The sequence below is a fragment of the Octopus bimaculoides genome, chromosome 13, assembly GCF_046866305.1.
Source record: "Octopus bimaculoides isolate indiv1 chromosome 13, ASM4686630v1, whole genome shotgun sequence".
In the NCBI taxonomy this organism is placed as follows: Eukaryota; Metazoa; Mollusca; class Cephalopoda; order Octopoda; family Octopodidae; genus Octopus; species Octopus bimaculoides.
The window spans coordinates 6,591,966-6,594,419 of NC_142940.1; the positions used below are offsets into that span (position 1 = coordinate 6,591,966).

Genomic DNA, 2,454 nt, shown 5'->3' on the forward strand with positions numbered 1-2,454 from the left:
AGATTATTGACACTATCATCTTAAATAATGTACTCCTAAAACTGGCAGGATGGTCATGAATGGAATGACTTTGATCATGTGTCTGCTCAATCAAGGGATCACTAGTGGATAACAACAACAAAGAACTGATGGTGGTGGAGGTTATATTTAAACCTCTGACCACTACTACCACCACCACCATCACACCACGACCACCACTACTGCCACCACCATCTCCCTGGAACTACTGAAACACAAAAAAAAGAGAAAAAAGGAAACAATGGAAAAAAAAAAGAAAGATGTTACTGTGATTTGAACTTGAGTTATTTGTAGTTTTATTTACTTAACAAGTGTGTACACAGAGCAATTTGTATGGTGTATGGTGTACAAACAGCACTTCACACAATCTCATTGAACTGAATGCTGCCTGTACAGTATGGCACTTGAGACAGTCTTTGATCAGACCAGACCAAGAAAAAAAAGACAATCCTCTGACGAGTACAAAGCAACAAAACATTATGACTATACTACACACACACACACATATATATGTATAGTGTATGTATGTGTGTGTGTGCGTTTAAGTAGTGAGATTCACAACATGAAGTTCAGTCTTGTTGTTTGTTCTCATTATCTTAAGCTAAGTGTCACAAATGAACTCCAAATAGTCAAATGGCCTTTGTTTATTGTTTTTTCTTCTTTATTGTAAGTTCATCACATGATATCTTACTTATCCAACAGGTAGATTAATCGCTGCTGGGGGACAAGGAGAGGATTGAAAAATGGTGCCGAGAAGGGACAAGAGAGAGAGATAGAGGAACAGAATTTGACAGAAAGGGAGATAGAGGAACAGAGGTGAGAGAGAGAGAGAGAGAGTGGAACAGAGATAGATAGAAAGAGAAAGACACAGGGAGAAGGTAAAGATTACGAAGTAGTCTAGTCTGCCAGCAGTTGGTAAATGTTTCCTCTTACTAAATGGGAAGCCAGGAAGAATGAATTGGTGATTAATCAGATGACTGAATGCTGCATTGTTGGTGCACAGTGGGTACACAGTAGGTGCACGTTTGTAGGGCAGGTGTTTCCGCACGGCCCACTGGCTCACTTGTTTTCCAGGGCTTTGATCAAAAGTTTGTTCAGTCTCCCTACCATGGCTCTCGGGTCGTCCGTCAGTCCGGCATTGATCATTGCGTTGTCGTACAGCTGAAAAAGAGACAAAGAAAGAACACTATAAGGAAAAATGCCAAAAAAAACAGAGAAAAACAAAGTTAAACAAAATTGTACTGTGAGAGAAAGAGGGGCGGGTTATTGTCCTCATCATCATCATGGGTTGGACAGTTTGACTGAGGGCTGGCAAGCCCAAAGGCTGCACCAGGCTCCAATCCAATCTGGCAAAGTTTCTACAGCTGGATGCACTTCCTAACGCCACCCACTCTGAGAGTGTAGTGAGCACTTTTTACATGCCACTAGCACGAGGGCCAGTCAGTCGGTACTGGCAGCAACCATGCTCGAATAGCGCTTTTTCCATGCCATCGGCAGGAACCATTAACCTGCATACCATAAGGATTTAACACTTTATTTAACATCAGCAAATAGCATCGTGCTTTTGGGTTTGTCTGACAAGGCATTTATTTTATATACAAGTGATATGACTGAATATGGGTGTGTGTTTCTGTGCGTGTATTATCGATGTTTATTTAAATGGTTATTAATCTAATTTAGAGCATGAAAGAGGGACAGTAAGTTGTTTGCATGCACAGTAGCAGACTGCAAGGCCTCGATCACAACAAGTAGGGCAACCTCACGAGTGTTTAGCGTCAGTTACATAAGAGTTTAACACTTCACTAGAATCAGAAATTCTACTCAACCGCTTCCAATTTCCACTCCCCTCCTTACCATTTTGAAGTAAGATAGATTTATGGTGGATTTGGCTGTGTGGTAAGAAGCTTGCTTCCTAACCACATGGTTCCAGGTTCAGTTTCACTGTGTAGTACCTTGGGCAAACGTCTTTTATTATAGCCTCAGACCAATTAAAGTCTTGTGAGTGGAGTTGGTAGGCAAAAACTGAAAAAGCCTATTGTATATATGTGTGTGTGTATGGATTTGGTAGATGGAAACTGAAAGAAGCCTATCACACATATATATATATATATATGACATGATGTCAATGTTGGCAACTTGATTTGTGTTGGTGGCACAAAGAAAAAAAAAAAGGGTCCAGTATAAACTGTAAAGGGGTTGGCATTAGGAAGGGCCTCCCGCCGTAGGAACCATGCCAACTAATGAACCCATATTGGTGTAGAGAATAATGATGATGAGGTTAAAAAAAGCAATAAGCTGCTGTAATGCTGTTGAATGGCAGAAGAGTGGTGCACGAAGATAAGATCACATCAGCATGCGCATATGCATGTGTGCAATTGTAAATGCACACGTGCATCAGATATACATACTGTGCAACAAAACGTGCACGTACATGTA

The 2,454-nt window shown here is 40.8% G+C and overlaps 1 protein-coding gene across 1 annotated transcript in view; it reads right to left on the reverse strand.

Moving 5' to 3' along the window:
• Window positions 1–285: 285 nt before the first annotated feature.
• Window positions 286–2,454, reverse strand: part of LOC106869264 (heat shock protein 75 kDa, mitochondrial-like) — a 108,679-nt gene continuing 106,510 nt past the window's right edge. Inside the window, exon 18 of the mRNA XM_014914931.3 lies at window positions 286–1,179. Within this exon, the coding sequence (XP_014770417.1) occupies window positions 1,078–1,179 (102 nt within the window). The 3' untranslated portion in view covers window positions 286–1,077. The remainder of the gene's footprint in view (window positions 1,180–2,454) is intronic.